Below are 22606 nucleotides of genomic sequence, written 5' to 3'. Positions count from 1 at the left end.
GAATCACAGTAAAGCACCATGATGATGATGATGACGATGATCGTTCAGACATTTAAAATTTGTCGAGAAGTTCCATGACAGCAATCGTCGTGCTCTGTCCGAAGATGAAGGCTCCAACAACAATGGTTATTATACCCCAAATTGTCAGAAGGATTCTGCAAAATGTGATGAGTTTGCTATTAAAATTGATAGACATTATGCTATTGGTGCAGTGTCCCAACATATACTGGGGAAAAAAAACATAAACTCTTTCTCTCAAATATTGCTCACATATCTGACTGAATCTGTTCTCGCCTTTGCCGAAATAATCCATCCGCCTCCGAGGTTGGGAGGGATACTTGGAAAAAGATGTAATTTGATTGTTTTAAATTGCTTTTCGGCTTGCTACAATCTGGCCCATGACAAAAATGTGTTTGACCCCCCCTGCCAAAGTACTCATGAATGCACATTTAGACAAATTTGTGAACAATATTAGATATAAATGGGCCTTTTGTATACATGGAAATGGCCTGAAATGTTTGCATTCCATTATTTGTATTTCTTTTTCAATGTAGAAATGATTGTCCAAATACTGACGTGGGGGCATACGCACCTGAGTCTTGGGTTCACGGGTTCATTTTGCATGATGAACACCAAGCAAAGACCTGCAGCACAAGACGGACACGACTCCCTGTGTCACTTCTCAAAGTCCTTTGCAATTATTTCAACAATGATGCATAATTTGAACAAAGAAAAGTAACAAAAATTCTGATGTAGACAATACTGATCAGCTTTGGTTGATGTTATTCATTTTTTGATGATTGTGTTGGATTAACTGAACTGTAACTTTAAGTAACCATAAGGGGCCAAATATTAGTGTGAAGATTAGTATTATCTTTGTAAAGAAAGAATTGTTGAGGCAGTTTATAAGCATAGAATCATTCACTTGTCTAAAATGTAATTGTAATAGTGTCGAAATATAACTGTTGGCTGCCATAAAAGTGATTTAAAATACAGAATAGTTAATTTACTACTCCCATAAAAAAAAAGCTTTTTCCATTGTCAGTCACTCTTGCTGACACTTCTACTTATCAAATATGATAACATGAGTTCTGAAGCTATTTTCTTGCAATCTCTTCCTTGTCATGAAATATTTTGTTTCATTAGATATGTTTTAAATTAAAGTTGTGTGCATCAACATAAACGCAAGCCCGTGATTTGAACCCTAGTCTTCAGAACTGTGAGGCTAACACTCTAACCATTTGCCCCACCGTGTCGCCTATATCTAACAATGATTACATTATATTGCGTTATTAATGAAATGCACGATGTTTGAGCAAGACAAATCAAATAATTTGATGGTTTATGGTCCGTTTTGGCGGCACGGTGGAGCAGTTGGAAAGCATCGCCCTCACAGTTCTGAGGACCGGGTTCAATCGCACCCCTTCCTGTGTGGAATTTCCATGTTCTCCCTGTGCCTGAGTGGGTTTTTTGCCAGGCACTCCGGTTTCCTCCCACATCCCCAAAACATGCAACATTATTTGGACACTTTAAATTGTCCCAAGGTGTGATTGTGAGTGCAGCTGTTTGTGTACCTAATGTGGTGGCCAGTATACAGGTATTGCAAAGTACTTCGAGTATATTGAAGAAGGAGAGGGAAAAAAACGTACCAGGGAAGATAAATATAAAGAAAGCGCTGATTCCTCCAATGACACTGATGACTTCACTCATGTCAGGGACAAACATGGCGATAAGAAGAGTGACGGTGATCCAGATAACGGTGAGAAGCGCCCGGCAGCGACTCTCGAAGGAGCTCGTGACGATACCCAGACGACGCCTTTGGATCCGCACCATCAGGTTCAGGATGACGGATCTGTGAGACGCGCAGACTTTGTTTTGCAGGTGTAAAAAAAAAAAAAACAATTTGCTGACCTAATCGAAAATCTTTGCTCCACGTGCACATGAGCATTTTTTTTTTTTTTTGTGTTACTTACATACCTCCCCAGAAGAAGAATAATCGGATAAATCGTAATGATCGATATCCCGAAAAGCAATCTGGAAATAATCATGACGACGTCATTCCCCGGATAAGACATCAAGATGTCGGAGGCGACTTCTCGACCGAACGTCATGAAGCCGTACACTCCTGGTGGGACACAAAATGGACACGCTCAGCGGGTTTTTAACCTCAGAATGCAAAGAGCGTGACACTTTTTAGAGGTCGACTCACCGGTCAGCGTGTAGATGAGCAAACAGAAGAGCATGGAGATGACGGAGATGATCACCCAGTGCGTGATTTTCTGCTTCTCCATGCTGCTGTAGATCGCTATGCAGGCCTCGTGGCACTGCAAACACAAACCGGCGCTGAAATACACCACACGGACCGACGCGCAGAGAGCACAAGACGAGAACGTCCTACCTGGAAACCGAAACAGATGGTGGGCACAACGCTGAACATGGACGCCCACGAGGCCGCGCTGCAAAGACATGGACATCGCTTGAAGAACAGTATGAAAGGCGACTAACACCAAGGGTCAATTTAGGGGAAGGCGAATTCATGGGAATTGACAGATTTCATGTTTAATTTTTGGGGTCCTGTCATATAGTATTTCATCCGGGGTACACCCTGAACTGTTTGCCAGCCAATCGCAGGCCACATGGAGACAAACAGTCGCACTCACAATCACACCTAGGGGCAATTTAGAGTGTCCAATTGATGTTGCATGTTTTTGGGATTTGGGAGGAAAACGGAGTGCCCAGAGAAAACCCACGCAGGCACGGGGAGAAAATGCAAACTCCACACAGGCGGTGCCGGGATCAAACCCGGGTCCTCAGAACTGGGAGGCCTACGCTTTACCAGCTGATCCACCGTGCCGCCTTTACTATACTTAAAATTTATTTATTTCCGTTAACATTTGACATTTACTGTCAAACTAAACATCAAACCAACCATTACACATTGTGCATTTTAAACAACCAACTACTGCAACTTTGGGTTTAAAGCCTGCTACCATGATGTTAACACATGAAAGAAGAAGAAGCATCAAAACTGCTTTATATTCTATTTGCATCTTTTTTTATAAAGTACAATATTAATATGCTAGTTTTCTTATTTCTGGGGTGCGACGGGAGTCTGAAATGCAAAAAGATCATTTTCATTCATTTCAATAGGGAAAAAAAAATCATTTGGGAAATGAGTGTTTTGAATTATTTGTACGGGCATTGACCGACTTAAAGCTCCACTGTCATGAAATGTATGATTTTTAGTATGTTATTAATGAAAAAAAAAAAACAGCAGAAATGGACCCATGCGTTTTTTTCACCACACTACATGATTTTGACATATATGGCTTTTTGCCACTCCCGCCATGAAAATCCTCTCGAGGGATTTGTTTTCGACAAGAAGCAGGAAGTGACGTTAGTAGTAAGATGCCCACTCATGCGGTCTCGTATACTTCTACTAGTTTTACCTGCTGCAAGGTAGCTCTTTGTTCCTTCATGTTAGCCAAAATTCTGCCTCGTTGTATTGCTGGATATTATTCGAACACTTGGGAGGTTGGATTCATTCTTCATACTTTTCAAAAAGATCCGGTTCGTCATGAAAAAATGGATTGCAAGGGTGCAAACGACGAGAGCTGTGTGGGTTCCATATGACAGGTAGGTGTGTATACAGCTACTAAAAAAAAAAAAAAACAATAGTTGAGTGTAACAAAAGACCCGCGTACGTAAATCAGGGGTGCTAAATGTGTCGATGTACTCGTCTGCGCCGTGAGCGGCTTCGGCCGAGGTGGCTCATCACGACGCCACCCGGGTGGCTCATACATACTGTCTGGGAGTCTGTTGTTAGTTAGAAGTGATCCGCATATCATTTAAATATGGCTCGGAATGAAACGAAACGATAGGATAATATTGCCCCGGTCACTTCACTCGATTGTGTCTGTGGCGGATGGCTTCGGCTCATACATACTATCTGGGAGTCTGTTGTTTGTTAGAAGTGACCCGCATATCATCTAAATATGGCTCGAAACGATAGGGTAATATTGCCCCAGTTACTTCACTTGATTTTGCGATGTTCTCTTCTTTGAAAAGAGCTTCCGTATCCCATAGTAGGCGGCACAGCGTGTTTTCAATGGCGAATGTCGCGGTGTGACGTAATGAACAGACGTTACAGGCAATATGGCTCCCACTTGAATGTCGAATGAGACTTCCGCAACTTTGCACACGGATGACGCGCTCGCCGCTCATATTTATTATTTCGTGTAGACATGGAAGGGAATAATGTTGTATGTATTTTTCATGACAATATTTATTTTAGAATGTTTATAGGCGTGACACTTGACCTTTAAAAATATTGTATTTCAAGGCAGCATTTTATGTTATCGAAATGTTTAATGTTTCTGACCTGTTACTAGAGAAATATCGATTCTCGGAATCTCCAAGCTTGCCGTGGGATGATCCTAGAAATTCAGAGCTTTTTAAACACTTCACAAAGTAGTGTGACTGACCCTTGAGTGTGCGCTGGAGTGAGAATGGCCGTGTGGTTCTCCATCAGGTAGTACTTGGCAATCACCGCCACGCACAGATAGGTCCCAGCCAGTGTCCCCAGCACACTGCGGTGAAGAGAAAAACGTTCATCGACGAGAGGAGGACATCAGTCCCGTGTACACGGACGCGAACCTCGTGTATTTCTGGATGCCGATTTCTTTCGGGATGGACAGCGGCAGGATGATTACGAGGCACATGACGAAGAGGGCGAAGCGCTGGTCGGTGTACCAGTGGTACGGCATTTCCCCTTCACCTGACCCGGTCACCGTCTCGTACAAAGAAATGCACACTGGAGAACAGAAAATTAGATGAAGGATAAACCAGTGGCCAACAAATATGAAAATATGTTTTGGAATCGTGTTACACGCTTGGGCCCATGTGCGCTGCTCGGCAGCATTTCTGACCCAAACGGATGTCGGGCGATCCTGTGAAAATCCATTCAAATGTTCATTTTAAAAGCAAAACTTTTAAGGGATTAATAGAATCATGTCACGTTGCAAAGATGACAAATAGGAAAATGAAAACCAGTTTGCGTTCATGCTTCCAAGCGTGTTTAACTTCACGGTAACCGGAATGAAAACGAATGTGCGGATGATTTGTGGTTCAAAAGCGATTTGTCTTGCAATATGGGCTATAGCTCATATGTACAGTATAAACTACTATCCATCCATCCATTTTCTTTGCCGCTTATCCTCACGAGGGTCGCGGGGAGTGCTGGAGGCTATCCCAGCTGTCAACGGGCAGGAGGCGGGGTACACCCAGGGTACACCCTGAACTGGTTGCCAGCCAATCGCAGGGCACACAGAGACAAAGAGCCGCAGTAACAATCACACCTAGGGGCAATTTAGAGGGTCCAATTAATGTTGCATGTTTTCGGGATGTGGGAGGAAACCGGAGTGCCCGGAGAAAACCCACGCAGGCACGGGAAGAACGTGCGAGCTCCACACTGGTGGGGCCGGGATCAAACCCAGGTCAACAGAACTGTGAAGCCAATGCTTTACCAGTTGCCCCACCGTGCCGCCGTATAGACTACTACTAATAAAAAAATAAATGAAAACAAATCCAATGTAAAATCTAAAATCACAAAAACTAAAGAATCATTCACTTTTCCCCAATTCAGCACAACTACTACGAATGAGATGATACTGTATAATTGTATAATATTGTTTTATTGCTTGTCTGCATGTATTGCACCACCGTTTTAGTTCACATCTTCACTGCTCAAAGGGTTATAACACTACAATTATCAATTCTACTCGTTGGGCTGTTTATGCTTTTTTGCACTGTTTTTATTAAACTACCGGAGAATGCCAAGGAAGCGTGCGGGTGTTTTAAATACACGTTTTATGCAGATTTGACAATAAACGTCAACTGGGACCAACATTAAGCGCTTTTATGCCTTTTTTTGTAAATTACAGTCATCCTTCTTTGATCACTGGGGTTAGGACCACCTCCACAATAGGTGAAATCCAGGAAGTAGCGACCTCTTACTGTTTCGATTATCTACACATATTTTAAAGATGTATGACTCTTCCCGGATTTAATAACTTTCTCGCACACTTCTATTAACCCCTACCATACTCAAAATGATATTATATGACCTGTTCAGAAAAATCTGTGATTCGTGGAGGATGGACTCACGCTTCTCCAGTTGGTCCTGCACCACCACCAGGAAGGCCACACATATCATGAAGAGGTTGAAGCAGAAACAGACCTCACAGAGTTGGCCGATGGCTCGTCCGCACACGTCTCGCACCACATCCTGGTATGTCTTTCGTCTGCTGACGGACGAGGCGTAGCCGAGGATGACCAGCCCGCTGATCAGGAACACCAGAGATACCTGCGCCGGCAGCCAAGACTCCGTTGTAGTCTCCATTCGCTCAGCCGACTCATCATTTAAATGTTGCTAGCTTAGTAGCATCATTGCTCAAGTCATTATAATTTGCTGTCACAATGTAAACAGACAGAAAAAAAGGGGGGCGGTACAGTGGATCAGCTGGTAAAGCATTGGCTTCACAGTTCTGAGGACACAGGTTCGATCCCGGCCCCACCTGTGTGGAGTTTGCTTGTTCTTGCAATTATTGACCAATCTGAAATGTTGAAAATCGCTTGGTTTTTCCGACAGTGTTAATGGGTCAACAAAGGTTTTGGGTATTCTGACGGTTCTGACCGGCGCCTGCGGTGAAGTTAAAACCTTGCCAAGCTGTCTATAGAACTCAAAGATCCATCCATCCATTTTCTTTGCCGCTCATCCTCACGAGGATTGCGGGGAGTGCTGGAGCCGCTCCCAGCTGTCAACAGGCAGGAAGCAGGGTACACCCTGAACTGGTTTCCAGTCAATTGCAGGGCACATTGAAACAAACAGTTGCACTCACAATCACACCTTGGGGCAATTTGGAGTGTCCAATTAGTGTTGCGTGTTTTTGGGATGTGGGAGGAAACCGGAGTGCCCGGAGGAAATCCACACAGGCACGGGGAGAACATGCAAACTCCACACAGGCGCGTCCGGGATTGAACTAAGAACTCAGAACTGTGAGGACAACGGTTTACCAGCTGAGCCACCGTGCCGCTCACATCTATGACAATATGAAGGTAATACTTCTAAGTATGCACCCCAGGCTAAATGTGAAAACCTTTACCTCAAAAGCCAGGCCTATAAGGGGCCCCGATCTACCTGGAAAACGCATGTCAAGACGGTCAGTGGAAGCAGTGCGGGGACAGACAATTAGAACTCACCCGTGAAAACCAAGAGCCTCTTTCGCACCAAGGAGGCAAAGACCTAAGTGTGTACAGTGTTCACCCGCATAGTTGCGCTTCACCAACTTGCGGGCACTCATAGTCTGCCCTCCGTTATTCACATTTTTGAGGCCACCCCAAAGGTGCGTTTTATCATAAAAATATTGCTTCAGTGCCAGTGGCATCTTGGTTCCACGGAATTACAAAGGTACATCAACCTACAAGTGCTCCAACTTGTGATTTTTTTTTTTTTTCAAGCTATAAGCCATCACTTTTATTTATCATTATGTTTAGGCATGGGCCAATAACTGGTCTACCAGCTCGAGAATTGTCTACAACTGGTGAAAAGAACACCAAAGACTCACAAACGAAGCACATAACTAGCCAGCATGGCATACATTAGCTTGTTTATGCTCTGATGTTGCGTCACAAAGTTGAGAAAAGCAAAGAAATAACTTATTATAGTTGATATTTTATGATAAATAACTATTTTTAGGCCCCGTAGCTCAGTGGTTAGAGCACTGGTTTGGTAAACCAGGGGTTGTGGGTTTGTATCCAAGTGGGGCCTCCACTCCCTGAGAAGGGTTGCGTCAGGAAGGGCATCCGGCGTAAAAATTATGCCAAACATATATATGCGTTATTCTGAGATGACACGCTGTGGTGATCCCGAAAGGGACAAGCCGAAAGAAACGCAGACACTCTTTTCTCATATTTAGAGTTCATTTGGAAAAAATATATTGTTTTCTCAAGCAGTTCAGGGTCCCGCCTCCTACCCGTTGACAGCTGGGATAGGCTCCAGCACTCCCCGCGACCCTTGTGAGGATAAGCGGCTAAGAAAATAGATGGATGGATATGATTTTCTTTCTACATTTACAGATGTACCTACAGAGCACTTACAAAGGGGGGTGGGGGGGTTTACCCATCCAAAGATTTCAAAATAATATGTTTTAGAGCAAAAAAGGCATTACATTTATACCACGAGAGCATGAAACCACAATATTTATGCTAATGTTTTTAATTCCTTCAGAATGTCATACTCACCCATGCCTGGTTGTGTTTTTACATTTCTATTTTACAATACCATGTTAGTTTTCCGTGTTAAACTGGTAATAAAAATACACTTTTTGTGTGGAGGCTGTAACAAATAAATGACATTTCAATTCATTTCAATGGGGAGCGTTGATTTGAGTTACGAGTGCGGTCAGGCACTGCTGTTTGAGTTGAGAAGTGTCATCTAGTCCTTTGCCGCCGTCTTGTGGCAAATATCGACAAATAGAAACCTTTTCAGACAAAATTACTCATCAATTTACTTACAATAAAAGGCCTTGTACAGACTTTTTTAAAATAGAGCGAAGACAATAATCCCTCTTTAAGATGAATATGAATAATAATAATAATTTGGAGTTATGATTTTCTTGCGAAGTGAGCGTTGACCTACCAGCTCCACACTAACAGCAGTACTCACTCCCCCCGCTTTCTGGAAGGCCCAGGGGAAGTTTAGCAGTCCGGCTCCAAGCGCGGACTTCAGCATGATGAAAACGGCGCCGAAGGATCCCAGCCGCGGGGGATCCGAATGGGAAGCGGACCGAGCCAGCAGGCTGATGCTCTCCCGGGCCAGTTCCTCCATGATGCGCTATCCTCACTCACTGACTAACCAAAATCACGCTTCCTCTCGGCTCAACTAATTTCACCACACTGGGCTGGTCTGGGTGATTCTGGTCTGCTTTATAAGTGATCCTAGAGGGGAGGGGGGACTTGGGGGGGCTTGCACATATATACTCCTGCAACCGACTTCAGCCACGTGATCTAATTGGACATTTGGACCGTTAAATGTTTCACTCTGAGGTGACAAATGTGGCACTTAGGCGTCTGCTTGGCTTCTTCCTGTCATTCAGGTTAGTCTGAAGCAGAATTTTGACAGACTTTATTAGAGATACGCAGAATCTCTACTTCTGTAAGCATCAACATCTTTCCACGTCATTGAGCAGTTTGTTAGATCGTGAACCATTTTTCCCAAAAAACATACAAAAAAATTTGGTTGTATTTCATGCTTTCACCACTACATGTTTTGATCAAGTACAATATTGCAGAACAACATTTTTGTTATATAAAAACCCATGACACTATTTTTTTGGGTGGGTGTAACCGATTAATAGCATTTCTGTTGCTTTCAATGGGCAGAGATGATTTCAAAGTTTTCTGCATTACGATCTTGGCCACGAAACAGATTAAACTCATATCTCAAGGCACCACTGTATTCACACATGACTATATATCCATCCATCCATTTTCTTTGCCGCTTATCCTCACGAGGGTGGCGGGGAGTCCTGGAGCCTATCCCACCTGTCAACAGGCAGGAGGCGGGGTACACCCTGAACTGGTTGCCAGCCAATCGGAGGGCACAATGAGACAGACAACAGTCGTACTCATTATCACACCTAGGAGCAATTTAGAGTGTCCAATTAATGTTGCATGTTTTTGGGATGTGGGAGGAAACCAGAGTGAAAACCCACGCAGGTACAGGGACAACAGGCGGGGCCGGGATTGACCGGGACCTCAGAACTGTAAGGCCAACCCTTTACCAGCATATATATATATATATATATATATATATATAGTGTATTCAAAAACTTTCACTTTGTCATACATTGTCAATATTTATGTTTCGGGGTTCCAACAATGTTGCTGTCCAGTGCCCTTTTTCCTCCCTGTTTTGGGTTTTGTTTTTCCGTCACATTTCAGTAATTTTTTGCGACTGCATTTTTACTAGTATACAAACTATTAATTTTTTATTTGTGTGTGGTTGGCTTGGTGATGAAGTTTCCCAACAGGTTTTCAATAGGATTGAGATCTGGGTTTTGCGGTGGCGCCTCCAAAATATTGACTTTGTTTTTTTTCATTCTTGTCCTTTGGATAATTTGTAACTAGTTTAGCAGTATGCTTCTGATCCTTGTCCATTTAAAAGAACCAATTGCGCCCAATTGTGATCTTCTCATCGGCTGTGTTGAGATGTTGGTTTAGTATTACCAAATAAGGGTCTTTCCTTGTGATGCCATCTAATTTGTGAACTGCATCACTACCACCTGAGCAATAAATAAATCAATCAATATTTTTTTTTTTAAAAACATGATGCACCACTGCTATATTTCAAAGCAGGGATGGTGTTCTCAGACTTGCAAGCTTCATCCGTTTCTCCCCAAATGTAACAATGCTCATTATGGCCAAATACCGTATTTTCCGCACTATAAGTAGCAACTAAAAGCCTTTAATTTTCTCAAAAGCCGACAGTGCGCTTTATAATCCGGTGCGCCTTATATATGAATCAATATTGAGCCTTTAGGGCAGCTCCATCTAATGGACACATAATGTAACCCCAGCCTCAAGTGTAGGGTCTATTCTCTGCGCCTTATAATGTGGTGCGCCTTATAGTCCGGAAAATACGCTAATTCAATTTTTCATTTCATCAGCAATATGATGGATTTATAGTTGAGTATAATTGAACAGATGGACATGACCCCTTCAGGCATCTGGAAATTGCACCCAAGGACGAACCGGACTTCTGCAAGTCTACAACTGACTTCTTGATGTCTTGACTGCTTTCTTTAGATTTCCCCGTTTGTGTTACACGAGGAATTAGTGAATTTCAACTGTGCCTTCAAATAGATCTCCAGGTGTGTCTCTTCTAATTAACTCAAATACTGGAAATAAATATATCAGAGGCTTCCAAACACATTAAATCATCACCATCTGGGTTTTACCAAATTGTTTAAACATTTTACTGGAAGCAAACTTCTGATATTGAAGAAAGTAATGGCAACTTGTTTTTAAAAATAATCCTCTCAATGTTCGGGCATTTATCAAATGAAAATAATTTTGGTAATTGTAATTTATCCAAAACTGGAAAAGTGTAGTCTGGTTTCATGTCAGACTGTGGCACAAAAAGAGAGGATGTGTCTTTATATATAAATACATAAACATCTGGTTTCAAATGCACCAAATCTTGGCAAAGATAATGCAATAACAGTTTTTGTTATGCTGTTAAATGATGATTGGAAAAAGTAAATAACAGGCAGAGTTTTCTGGGAGACTCATCAATTGTGTTTTAATAAGAAATACAAGAATATTTTCTTATCACTGCATCTGATAATGTTCCACAATAATGGCCCGTAGATTGATGAACATATTCACATCCAGGAGACGCATGCCGAAAATAGGCTACCATCATATGCATGTTCCCATTATTTTCAACAAAAGACAAACTTTTTTTTTTTTTTTTTTTTAAATGGAGTCAGGCTTGTTTCACGTCCACTTCAATCATTTAATTATGCTGATAAACTGTTTCAAAGTATTGTATATAAAATTACATGATTAGAATAATTGAATTGAATATAAGCTTAATACATTAAGCTTTTATATAACAGAACACAATGGTTGGCTTAGCTGCCGCTTCTTAATATTCATTGTGCTGCAGCGATACTGCATTCATATCTGACCTCTGACTTTGTTTATTTTTTTTTTTTATATCACATGATATCAGCGCCCCAGGCCTCTAAGACTGTTAGAAAGCTGGTTGGAGGTGCACGGTAGATGCAACGAAACAGCGAATGAATAAAGACAGACGAGATTAATATACTCACGCCACGATTGTTATGAAACCGTTTAAGAGTATTAAGATCACTCACACGCACGCACACACACATCCAGAGATATTCTCCCATTCACTAACTGAAAAAGCAACAATTAAAAAAAATCTCAATAAAAAATAAAAATGAACTGTAATTTTACATTTCATATCTGTGAAACATGAAAATATTTATTAATGGTGTTGAAAAATACCTTGGTAAATTGGCAAAACATTGAACCTAAAAGGAAACATGTTTAAAAATCAGGTCAATCAAAAATATATTTAATGTGATTATTTTTTCATTATTTTGTCTCTTGAGTTTGAGAGTTACCGTATTTGGGCCATTCCACTGAATCGAACAATCCTGTGTTCATCAATCAAAGTATGGTTTGGTGCTGCCGCAATAAAGGGCAAACTGCGACGCCAACGGCCTATCAAAACTGCTAAAAAAAAACTGTCGATGCCCTCCAATCTAGCCTTGAGGACTTGGACGCTGCCAGAACTGTCACAAACCTCCGGTGCGGCGGCGGACCCAGATGCAGGACTTCGAGGCGGAGGCATAATGTTCAATGTGGTTTATTCCGGAAACTGGGTCATACACGGTGTAGCAGTCCGAGAAGGCAGAGGCACAGAAATGCTAGGCTAGGTGGGATCCAAAAGACATACAGCAAGGGTTCGATGACTATGAAGCAAACTAACTAACTCACCAGGACAGGATCAAACAAAAGGGAATCACCTTGACTGGGGTTACTCTAACTTACGCGCAGAAGCGGAAAGTCCCACAGGCAGTGAATGCAACTCACTAAAGCAAGGCAACGCACTGGCAAATGCCAGTGACAAAAACTCCAACTTAAATGCCTGCCTAATTACAGTCTGAATGTGAAACAGCTGTGACCGGTGACAGGTGTCACCGCCCAGAGCAGTGGCCTGGCCACGCCCCTCTTGGCAGTGGCCAAGCCTTGCTTATGACAAAAATCAAGACAAGAGCGTGCAAAATCCTTTGGAACTCTCCACATTCTGTTCGCTCCTCTTCCAGCACCTTCCCTCAGTTAGGTGCTACGGATCCATGCAAACTAAAACTAGCAGACATTCAGCTTCAGCTTCTTCACTTTTGCTATTAACGTCTTAAACAGTTAGCTTACAACTCCATTTTAACACGCTGCCAATTTTTGCATTATTATTCGTGCACTGGCTTTAGCAGTCTCGCCACTCTGCACTGCCTCCACATCTGTTGTTGATAAATACTGGCCTACCGTGTGTTTGAGAAATATCTGCACCATTTGCACAATTGACTCGACAGATTATCGTAGTACGAGTCAGTTTAAACTGGATCAATTTCTTTCAGCCCCTGCACCTTTTGCACAATGGTGACTCAAAACTATTCTGTCAACTGATTATCTGGTGACATAGTAGAGCAGCTCCAACTACCACCACAAATGTTTTCTTTAAATGTTACAACACACAAATAGCGCCTTTGCAGTAGAAATGACTCAAAATGTGGACGTTTTGGGGGAAAGAAATAATGAATCCAAACTGCGTACGTTATTTTTGAAGAGATATCTCTCAATAATAATATATATGTTTTTTTGTCCTGGCTTTTTTTTTTTTTTTTTTTTCCATTTTTCCCATATTGCCCAGTTCAGTCAATATCTCTCATCTGTTTGCAGTCTTGACCAAAAATATTTCAATTAGGTTGGCTTTTCTCTCAGAGAGCGAGGCCTTTAATCTGATCGTGCTAAAATACATTTTAAATCTGGAACAAAAGTAACAAGGAGTGCTTCTGACTCGCTCTCTGAAATCCTGATTTTCAGATTGAGACCTAATCACGAACGCTCCTGACCTGTGATCCGTGTTCATGTGTTTGGATCGACTCAACTCTGACTGTTATTGTGATTTAGAAGAATAAAGATGGCATTATTCTTCTCTTGATCTGGTCACCTAAATGCAGAGAGGCCTTATGGGTAATTGATGTTCCTGGGCGGCCTCACTCTTGTATGCAATGTACGTACTATCCCATACATTCTTTTTGCAGTAACAAAAAAAAAATGTAAATTCACCTGCTTGATTCCAGTTTAAAATAATAAAGCTAGATCCTGAGCAGCGCTATCAAAGTGCTACATGTTGGAAGGATCATTACGGCGGGAGAGGGGCTCCACTGGTGCGTTCTCCCCTTCAGTGTTTCCTGGTTGGTTTGTTCCGAGGTGGGAGGGGTCAGTAAGGGAGGCACGGTGCTGGGAGCCAGCGTGGTGAGGCTGGCGCACATGTTGTAGAGGTTTCCAGAGAACTGGGCCTTCTTGGACTCTTGTCTTAGGGACTCCCAAACTGCTGCCGCTTCTCTGGGACAGCCAGACATGGCTGTGTTGGCGCAAGCATGGAAGTCATTCCAGGATCTGGAAGGAATGAGAAATAGAATTAAATTGGGTGCAGAAAGAAGCCATCAGACATTTTCATGTACAGCTGATATAAAAAGTCTACACACACACACCCAACCGGAGTACCTGCAGAAAATCCACGCAGACACAAGGAGAACATGCAAACTCTAGACAGGTCGGGGTAGGATTTCAACCCTAATCCTCAGAAATGTGAGGCCAACGCTCTAATCAGTTGAAACCACCTAGTTATGGAGCCATATACTATGGCCAGGTTGCACGTGACATCACGCTTGTTCATCCGTGTACTTGACCGCCATATTTGCAGACAAGCAGTCAGCTGTCCGTCGTCGTCGTGCCAGATTTTTGTTGCATCTACGGATGTGGAAATCCCGGAAACGGAGACACTGGGAAGCGATTTTTCCGTGTTCCAAAGATTAGATTGCATGAAGGAGAAGATACAATGGAGTTATCGAAAAAACGGGAACAAAAGTGGCTTGAAAATATACGACGTGCAGATCTGAACGAAGCTGGAGTACACGAGGCAAATGGTTATTTGAAAGTCAGTTCTGATCATTTTGTAAGCGGTAAGCATGTGTATTTCTAGTGTCCAGATATTCTACTTCAGGGAAGTCTTTCCGATCCTTTGAAAGTACATCGTCGTGGAGAGTATACGGATCGATATGTTCACAGTTTGATCTTCTGTGCATATCTAGCAGGCAGAAAACATCCACCGCTCGCCGCTTACACATGGGTCTGTGGATGTCGCCACGGGGATGTCGTCTGCAACGCCTAGTTTGTCCGTAGAAACGGTGGCGATTATCACGTGTTTGCAACCCAACAATACTCTAAATGTTACAGGGATGTTTGTCTCCAGCAGCCATTGTAGTGTGGTCTTCATAGCCAAAAGCTAAAAATTAACTGTGAACTTCGTATGTGTACGCCATCACTCCAATTTTACAGCTTTCGTCTGCACATTTTGTTGATCGTGTCCCCCTTTAGGGTACCTGGTGAGCTGGAACCTGTTGACTTTAGTTCAGAAATTTCCAAAGTGACTATTGAGAGTAAGCGAATGGTTTCTATGGCGAGAGGCTGATTCTCACCTGCAGATCGTGTCGATGTCCTGCGTGTCCTGATCTTTTTGTGTTTCCACCAAACTGTCCCCGAGCGTCAGCAAACACTGTGCAAAGCTCTTGTAGATGGAACCACATGAAACAGCAATTGCAGCGCCATTGCATACTTGGACCAAGCCTGGAGAAAAGGTAAAAGTCGTCATAAAAGTATACGATGATACGAATAACGTATGCGCATTATTCACATGGAGTCAAAACAATATCACTTCACATGGATGGTGCAGGGATTTCATGTAGTTTAGCAAAACGCAATGTCCATATGCTTGTAAGGATCAAATAGATGCAAAAATATGTTGTGTTGTATTCATCTGGAAGGATTACACATTGTGAAAGCCTAGGTCACTGTGGCCTTACATAAGCATTGCCTAACTGCGCTGATGAGACACAAAACACAACCCTCTGTCTGTCTGGAAGGATTTAGTGGCACAAGATTTTGCTACCTGCCTAGTGGGTTTTGGTCCTATTTACTACTATTGTCTGATAGGACAAGGACCCGCGAAGAGGGTGAATTCCACATCTACTGGGTTTGTCGTGGTCTGTTTTGGTTTGTTTGGTTTTCGTTCATGTTTTCCAGTGTTCCGTGTTTTTCACGTCTCCAGTTCTCAGTTGATTGTTTCTACCTGTTCGCGTTCACCCTCTCCCTTGTGTCGACCAATCAGCTCACTCCTGCTAGTCCAGGCTTGTCCAGGTGTTCTTGGTTGTTTTGTCAATCAGTGCGTATTTAATGACCCGGTTTCTTTCATTCTTTTCAGTCCATTGTAGATGTCATTGTTTCTCTCTCTCTCTCTCTCTCTCTCTTTGTTGTTGTTTTTGTTGCCAGGAAATCGCATTGTTTAGTCGACTTCTAGTTCTAGGAAGGCAGCCACTTCCTTCGGGCGTTTCCACAGGTCCATTACGGTCAGCGTAGTGGGAGCCACTGCGCAGTTGAAGATGTGGTGCCTGTCGCGAGGGCCCCGTCCGCATTTCAGGCAAATAGCATTGTCGACACGAGCCACATAGTCATTGAGCATGCGGCTTCGTCCGGAGCAGAGTTGCGATAGTTTGGATCTTGTGGCCCTCGGAAGATCGTTGTACACCGTGTCGGTAGGGATGTCTTCGTCGATGTCTTGACGGTATTTACGGACGTCATAACGCTCTCTCTCTCCCCCTCTCAGATATACTTTGCAGGATGGTGATGCACAGTAGATGTCTTTCTTGGAGCCGATCAATGACGTCATTGATTCGACTGACAAATTATGACATCAAAACCAATTGGCCGATCAGCAAAAAATGCTAATTATCAGCCGATTCCATCAGGCTGATCAAATCGACGCAAAGTCTAGTTCTATTATCTGGTTGTTTTGCTTCACGACTTGTGTTCAAATATCCATTGCTTAAAGAATTATATCACTACCACATAGGTGCTGTTTGTTAGCCTATCTGTGGCATTTCCCATGATGTGTTAGCATTAAGTTAACCTAGGCTAATGTACAGTATGTGGGTTTAAATATAAAAGTGTCTTTGTTTTGGTTTGCTTTTTTAATTTATTTATTTTTTTGTGCAACAAACTCCAACTTGGAGTAGCAACAAACAGCTTGCAGCCTCTTTTTCAAGCATTGTTTGCTAATTCTATCTCCAAAACTGTTGACTGCTGTCACGTGAGTTGAGTCACTGCTGCCATTACAGCACTCGTACCTCGAGTTTTTGTTTGCAAGTTAAAGCAAAAAAATTGTCCGAACCACAACTCGTATTTTGAAAAACTAGTAAATTGGGTATTTTCTGTGTGTGTGTTTCTGCAGTGGCTCTCAAATGGTAACCCTCTGTTTGTAAAACCCAATTTGATACAGTGAGCTACTACCCTGCATGGTTGACAGGGTCCTTATATTGTCCACGATATTCTATTCTAGCACATTTCTTTAACTTTCTACCCAGCATCCTGCTCAAGGTTTCAGCAGCAAACAGATCCCCTCCCGTTTGATCTGGTGAAAGGACCGTTGCGAGGCTGTGAGCCAGTCAATAGACTACAGTAATCCTATTAATTTAACGAAAATGTCCAAAACTATTCCACTCAATCACTGACAGTGTTTGATATCCTCTTGTAGCTACTAGGCTGGAACAATGCTGCTGATGAAAATATCAGTGTGCTCATACAGTATTATAAACGGGCAGTACCTCATTAGGTACTTTGTACATCTGTCTATTATTACATCTTTATCCACCATTTCGCCTTACAAAGATCCTAATAATTCATCCATCAATCAATTTTTTTTGCCGCTTATCCTCACAAGGGTCTTGGGAGTGCTGGAGCCTATCCCAGCTGTCAATGGGTACACCCTGAACTGGTTACCAGCCAATTGCAGGGCACATAGAAACAAACAGCCACACTCACAATCACACTTAAATTTAGAGTGTCCAATTAAATGTTGCATGTTTTTGGGATGTGGGAGAGGAAACCATAGTTCCCGGAAAAAACCCACGCAGGCATGGGGAAAACATGCAAACTCCACACAGCTGCGTCCGGGATCGAACCCAGGACCTCAGCACTGTGAGGCCAACACTTTCCATCTGAGTCACCGTGCTGCCCATAATAATTCAGTAATCCCCTATTATTTGCGGGGGCTGGAGATAGAGCCCTGAAGTTAAGTGACCACCAAAAAATGTTTGCGATTTTCTATTGATGCTACAAGATGCACTCCATTAGACAATGCCATAATCCAACTAAATGAAGCTCCTCTCTTCAATTCAACATACTTCACTGGCCCGAAGCTGCTACAAGATGATGCAAAAGCAATACATTTATATCAAACTTAATTGAGTTTTGCAACAAATGAGAGAAAAAAAAAATCCCGAAATAGGCAAATTCGTAACTGTGGCAGGGTTCACACTCAGTCATTGATGAGCTCATTTCTAATCCTATCCAACCTGCTCACTCCGAGCGAGAACCTCAACATCTTCCTTTCTGCCACCTCCAGTCCTACTTCCTGTTGTCTCTTCAGTGCCACCGTCTCTAATCCGTACATCATGGCCGGCCTCACCATTGTTTTATAAACTTTGCCCTTCATCCTAGCGGAAACTCTTCTGTCACAAAGTACAGCAGACACCTCCGCCAACTGTTCCACCCCGCTTGGACCCGTTTCTTCACTTACTTAGCACACTGACCATTTCTCTGGATTGTTGCTACAGTAAAATCACTTAAGCACCCATATTGAACGAAGTAATACCTCTGATTTTCAAACAAAAGTGAGCATTATTATCTTCCAGTTGGCCAAATTTTAATACAGCCCATGAATCGGTTCCTGTAGTCACAGCAGACAGAGAAATCCCTTCTGAACGTGTCTATGTCACATTCATATTGCAACACAAATATTGTCTCCAATCTAACTGACATACCCAAATTTGTGATTTCGTACTACACCATAAACAATCAGCAGTGTCTACATACTTTGTATGATTCGTTGTAAAGTTACAGGAGATGAATTTCATTTTAACCAATTACTTTTACACTCATGATGTCAAATTGTACGGCTGTAGTTACATACAAAAAATACATATATATTTTGATCTGTTTTCTGATCAGTGTTTCATTCATGTCTAGTCTGAACACAGGACTCACATGACAAAACCCTGAAAATTGCTCCAAAGTTCAGGAAACTTGACAGCACACATCCACTCACGCGGACCAAACGGAAAGAATCTTACTGATGGAGAAGGCGATGGGCAACAGTAGAGCTGTGGCGCCTGCCCGGGATTTCATCTTTGGGATCAGCAGGGTCCCGCGAAGCTGAGTCCCTCCAACGTCGAGGCTCCGGTGTGACGCTCCTGATGGATGTAAATCCACAAAATGTGAAGCGTCCCTGCCACCATCCGTCGGGGATTCACGAGAATTGCAAAAGTACAGAACGCACAGCGGCACAAGCCTGCTGGATTAGCGCGTGTGTGTGTTTTTTGTGCGTGCATGTGTGTGAGTGTGTATTTGTGGTCTGCGTCATGAGGGGGTTGAACCAGAGCAGTTCACATCCCAACGCAGCACACTGGATTAAAGCATTCTAATTTCCGGTCTTTAGTATTTAGAACCTTTATTGACACACACGTGAACACATCCAGCGAGAGAGACGTTGTAATCGTATGTCCAACAATCATTGACCTGTAACAGAATCCTGCTTTTACAAATGTGACAGGTGAGATCTAAAATGGAAATATGATTATAAGTAAGGTCCTATCCAAACCCCCGCCCCCAGCTTCATGTGAACAGATGGTATCCCAGTGCAGATGAGAGAATGCAGACATGCACCTGAGACTTCAATGTCGGGGCATCCTTTGAGAGTTCAGCCGATCCACATGGGAGTCATGCAAAGAGTGTGTGGATCGTTTTCTTTGAAGAGGACAAAAGAGACACTCAACTTTAAAGTTCCATCCATTTTCTTTTGCCGCTTATCCTCCTACTAAGAAATCCCAAGTACCCTCTTGCAGGTAGCGTCCCATTTTTGGGATGAGATTATGAATTAGTAAAGTTATCATATAACTTATCCATAAAGAAAAAAGACGTGTTATTTCCTTGATTATGGCCTGTTAGGAGACTTTTATCTCAATAAGGCAAAAAAATTGCACCCCCTGCCCATAAATGGGTTAAGCACCCCTGGTTTACATCCACCCATCCATTCATTTTTTTTTTTTGCTGCTTACCCCCAAGAGGGTCGGAGGGAGTGGTGGAGCCTATCCAAGCTGTCAATGGGCAGGAGGCGGGGTACACCCTGAACTGGTTGCCAGCCAATCGCAGAGCACATCGAGACAAACAGCCGCACTCGCAATCACACCTAGGGGCAATTTAGAGTGTCCAATTAGTGTTGCATGTTTTTGGGATGTGGGAGGAAACCGGAGTGCCCGGAGGAAACCAACACAGGCCCGGCGAGAACATGTAAACTCCACACAGGCGGGGCCAGGATTGAATCCGGGTCCTCAGAACTTTACCCGCTGATCCACCGTGCCGCCTAAAGTTCCATTTAAAGCGGAAAAAAAATACTTCTACTTCTAAATTCGACACACCACAAAGTGCAGTGTTGTGAACAAGCCTGCCAAATTTGAATCATTAAAAAAAATCGACAAGAACAGACGCTGTGGCTGTACCCACTGAATGCACTGAAATTACAACCTACCCAAGTGTCAATCAATTAGAATTACTATAACCTGACTTTCTCCAGCATTTTTTATGCCTACACAATACTACTACATTTGAATAGCAAAATTATATCTGCTAAAAGACTCGGGTGGCTGAAATATATCCCACCGGGTATCTGCAGGACTTGTCCACACCACAACAACAGGGCGCTCTAAAGTGGTGAAATCAGTCAAGTCTGACTCCCGATTTTCTTTCTTTCTCTGTGTGACATGCTCACACATGCAGGCAACAACGAGGCACTCTAAAGCAGCGACACTACTTTATTTTTTTTTTTACTTGTTTCTCCCTCCTCACTCTTCCACCTCTCTCTGCATGATGCACATGCAGTTTTGGACAACAACGAGGCGATCTAAATCAGGTAGGCGTTCTATCCGTGGGGAAAACGCATTCCCGCGTTGTAGGATTAGCTGGCAAGTTAACTCCACTTCGCAACTGCACCGTACAACTATTGATGCCAAAGAAAGCAGTAAAGTTCCGATACAATGGGGCTGAGGTGACTCATGCCAGTACCAAAGTGTGTCACTGATCCTCGTTTTAAGGCCAGGAAACGCTGAAATGAAAAAAAACTGTTTAACACTGTAACTCCACAATAGAGTACTACATTGTTGTCAGTCTGCATTTTTAAAGCAATCACCTTGAAACATATCCATTTATAAATCTCGAAATTCACTTTACAGTGCCTTTAAAATGAACAACCATATTCCTTTACCTTGCCTCGAAATCGTCTTCCTCTCGACCTCTCGGCCTCCGAATCATGCGCTACACCCTCCTGCAGATGGCTCGCGCTGTGCATTAGTGTAAATCCTGGTTCACATCTGTATACTGACAGAGGAGGAATGGCGACACGTTGTTAATCTGCGGCTTAATACAACCATTAACTGAAGACTAATCTGTCTGTGTCTGAAGCCGCTGGCCTGAATCAATACATCATCGCGGCAGCTACTTTGGCGACAGCTCTTTGTTTGTTTGGGAGACCCGTCTCACCCTGTCACCCTGAAGACACATTAATGAAGTTCACTGACGTGTTGGACAATTTATATTATGAGGGATTTGAGCTTTTTTTTTTTTTTTAATGAAATGGAATCATCAGTGTGGAGTTTGCACGTTCTCCCTGTGCTTGCGTGGGTTTTCTCCGGGCACTCCGGTTTCCTCCCACATCCCAAAAACATCCATCCATCCATTTTCTTTGCCGCTTATCCTTACGAGGTCGCGGGGAGTGCTGGAGCCTATCCCAGCCGTCAACAGGCAGGAGGCGGGGGACACCCTGAACTGGTTGCCATCCAATCGCAGGACACATGGAGACAGACAATAGCCGCACTCACAATCACACCTATGGGCAATTTAGAGTGTCCAATTAATGTTGCATGTTTTTGGGATGTGGGAGAAAACGGAGTGCCCGGAGAAAACCCACGCAGGTACGGGGAGAACATGTAAATTCCACACAGGCGGGGCCGGGATTGAACTCGTGTCCTCAGAACTGTGAAGCCAACGCTTTACCAGCTGGTCCAACGTGCCGCCATCCCAAAAAACATGCAAGATTAATTGGACACTCTAAATCGCCCCTCGGTGAGATTTTGAGTGCGACTGTTTGTCTTTATGTGCCTCTGATTAGCTGGCAACGAATTCAGGGCGTACCCCGCCTCCTGCCCGTTGACAGCTGGGATAGGCTCCAGCACTCCCGCAACCCTTGTGAGGATAAAAGGCAAAGAAAGTGAAGGGCTGGATGGATGGACAGATGGACGGACAGAAGGATGGATGGAATCATCAAGCATTAGCATAGCATATAGTGTGACAGTCTAAACTTCAATGTAAGGGTATGCAGGATGTACACTTCGCAGCCACAATATTTGGTGCAAATATAGAATTCTGTGAGACTCATGTCAAGAACATAAACATCTTAAAACAACTTTCTTCATGGAGATGAATGAAAATGCTATAAATGAGTTCCAGCACTCGATAAATATTGTACTTTAGAAGATCATACTGTAAAGAAAACATACGGAGTGAAAATAGCAGTTTTTAACACATTTCTTGCTCCATTTCAATGGACAATGTGTTGCTCTTC

The 22606-nt window shown here is 43.0% G+C and overlaps 2 protein-coding genes across 2 annotated transcripts; both read right to left on the bottom strand.

The window, feature by feature from the left end:
• Nucleotides 1-52: 52 nt before the first annotated feature.
• Nucleotides 53-8887, bottom strand: slc38a8b (solute carrier family 38 member 8b). Its single transcript, XM_061814452.1, has 10 exons — nt 8699-8887; nt 6166-6364; nt 4657-4813; nt 4485-4589; nt 2399-2456; nt 2210-2324; nt 1978-2125; nt 1650-1852; nt 593-644; nt 53-155 (listed from the first exon to the last, which is right to left on the bottom strand). Exons 1-10 carry the CDS (start codon nt 8885-8887, stop codon nt 53-55), a joined length of 1329 nt encoding a protein of 442 aa, XP_061670436.1.
• Nucleotides 8888-13970: 5083 nt separating this feature from the next.
• Nucleotides 13971-19119, bottom strand: nrn1lb (neuritin 1-like b). The gene is made up of 3 exons (XM_061813388.1): nt 19065-19119; nt 15357-15504; nt 13971-14274 (listed from the first exon to the last, which is right to left on the bottom strand). Exons 1-3 carry the CDS (start codon nt 19117-19119, stop codon nt 13971-13973), a joined length of 507 nt encoding a protein of 168 aa, XP_061669372.1.
• Nucleotides 19120-22606: the final 3487 nt, after the last annotated feature.

This window comes from Syngnathoides biaculeatus, chromosome 3 (assembly GCF_019802595.1).
Source record: "Syngnathoides biaculeatus isolate LvHL_M chromosome 3, ASM1980259v1, whole genome shotgun sequence".
Classification (NCBI taxonomy): domain Eukaryota; kingdom Metazoa; phylum Chordata; class Actinopteri; order Syngnathiformes; family Syngnathidae; genus Syngnathoides; species Syngnathoides biaculeatus.
Note: the sequence above shows the minus strand (reverse complement) of the source record. Positions and strands in the feature narration are given on the sequence as shown.

Coding starts and splice junctions, on each gene's coding strand:
- slc38a8b (XM_061814452.1), bottom strand. CDS start 8,887: ATGGAGGAACTGGCCCGGGAGAGCATCAGCCTGCTGGCTCGGTCCGCT. Junction 6,365..8,698: donor CTGCTGTTAGTGTGGAGCTG/GTAGGTCAACGC, acceptor CTGCCGGCGCAG/GTATCTCTGGTGTTCCTGAT. Junction 645..1,649: donor CTTTATATTTATCTTCCCTG/GTACGTTTTTTT, acceptor CTTGTGCTGCAG/GTCTTTGCTTGGTGTTCATC.
- nrn1lb (XM_061813388.1), bottom strand. CDS start 19,119: ATGAAATCCCGGGCAGGCGCCACAGCTCTACTGTTGCCCATCGCCTTC. Junction 15,505..19,064: donor GCCCATCGCCTTCTCCATCA/GTAAGATTCTTT, acceptor CCTTTTCTCCAG/GCTTGGTCCAAGTATGCAAT. Junction 14,275..15,356: donor GACATCGACACGATCTGCAG/GTGAGAATCAGC, acceptor CATTCCTTCCAG/ATCCTGGAATGACTTCCATG.